The sequence below is a fragment of the Marmota flaviventris genome, chromosome 16 (genome assembly GCF_047511675.1).
Source record: "Marmota flaviventris isolate mMarFla1 chromosome 16, mMarFla1.hap1, whole genome shotgun sequence".
Lineage (NCBI taxonomy): Eukaryota > Metazoa > Chordata > Mammalia > Rodentia > Sciuridae > Marmota > Marmota flaviventris.
This window is the reverse complement of record NC_092513.1, coordinates 71,122,735-71,124,083: the sequence shown is the minus strand read 5'-3', so window position 1 is coordinate 71,124,083 and position 1,349 is coordinate 71,122,735. Positions and strand designations below refer to the sequence as shown.

The 1,349-nt window shown below is 59.2% G+C and overlaps 1 protein-coding gene across 5 annotated transcripts in view; it reads left to right on the top strand.

Annotated features, from left to right (window-relative positions):
- The first annotated feature begins 1,158 nt into the window (after positions 1-1,158).
- The window catches only part of Slc35d2 (solute carrier family 35 member D2), a 49,587-nt gene continuing 49,396 nt past the window's right edge, over positions 1,159-1,349 (top strand). For all 5 annotated transcript variants that reach the window (XM_071602518.1, XM_027955817.3, XM_071602523.1 and 2 more), the window contains exon 1: positions 1,159-1,328. In XM_071602518.1, the coding sequence (XP_071458619.1) occupies positions 1,183-1,328 (146 nt within the window). In that variant the 5' untranslated portion in view covers positions 1,159-1,182. The remainder of the gene's footprint in view (positions 1,329-1,349) is intronic.

Below are 1,349 nucleotides of genomic sequence, written 5' to 3'. Positions count from 1 at the left end.
GCTTAAAGAGTATATCCTTGAAGTTTTTATAATTTTTCCTCATAAATATAACCACAATATAAAAGTCTTAAAAACTAGAAACGTGATCGACAACCCTACATTCTTCCATCGAAAGTGTTTGGGTGCATTTTATATTACACTCCAGTTCTGTCCCAGGCATCTTTTTTGCATAGCTGTAATAATTGTTCTGTCATTTATACAGTTAGGCTTCGAGAATTTAACTGAAAATTGTTAGGTCTCCTCTACCACTGAACTACACATCTCCAGTCCTTTTCTTTATCTTGAGATAGTCTCCCCAGGTTGCTGAGGCTGGCCTTGAACTTGCCACAGCCTCAGCCTCCGGAGTCGCTGGGATCGCAGGCCTGTACCATGGCTTTGTGTGTGTGTGTTTGTGTGTGAGTGTGTGTGTGTGGTGCTGGGGATTGAACCTAGGGCCTTCCTTGTGCATGCGAGGCAAGCGCTCTACCAACTGAGCTGCTAATCTTTAGCATTTCCAAAAATCTAAACTTTCACAAGTTAACTAGAACAGGTAGGCTGGCTAGCATGACCAGTTCTGGGAGGATTTCCTTCAGTTAACTAGAACCTCTGATGTGCAATCGCTTTCCTCTTGGGAAAGAAACAGCCCCAGGTGGGGACAGAACCCACCACAAAGTGCGTGCGCAGAGGCAGCAAGTGCGCTGAGCCTTCATCTCCCTTCTCCCTACCACCTGCCAAAGGCCCAAGCCGGTACCCACAAACACCTGCCCGCCAGGCACCGAAGCAGTGTTCGTGAGGGCCCTGAACTGGAAACAAGTGTCCGGCGAAGGGAACGACCTGTGACCAGCCTTCCGGGTGGCGTCCACTTCGCCGACCTCTAGAAGGGCGTCCGTTTACGTGGGGTTCTAGAAAGGCCAGTGACCCACGGAATGGGAACGAAGTGGGGGCTTCCCCGGCCCAGGCAGGGGGGCGACGCTGTGAGCCGCGCACGCGGGGCCGGGTGCCTTCCGATGCCCGCGAGCCGCGCCCCACAGGTGCTGCAGGAGAGGCCCCGGGGCCGGGCCGGGCAGCGCGGGGGCTCCCCGGGCGGGCGAGGCCGGCGCCCGGCTGGGCCTGGCGGGCGGGACGCGCCGCGGCTCCTCCTGTTCCTGCCGCGCCCTCCCCTTGGCGCCGCCGGCCGGGCGGGCCGAGCCGGGTCCGCGGGCCATGACGGCGGGTGGCCGGGCCGAGGGCGCCGAGCCCGACGCGTTGCGGCCGGCCTCGCGGGGCGCCCGGGTGCTGTCGGCGCTCTTCTACGGCGCCTGCTCCTTCCTCCTGGTGCTGCTCAACAAGGCGCTGCTGACCACCTACGGGTGAGGCCGGCGGGTCCGCGA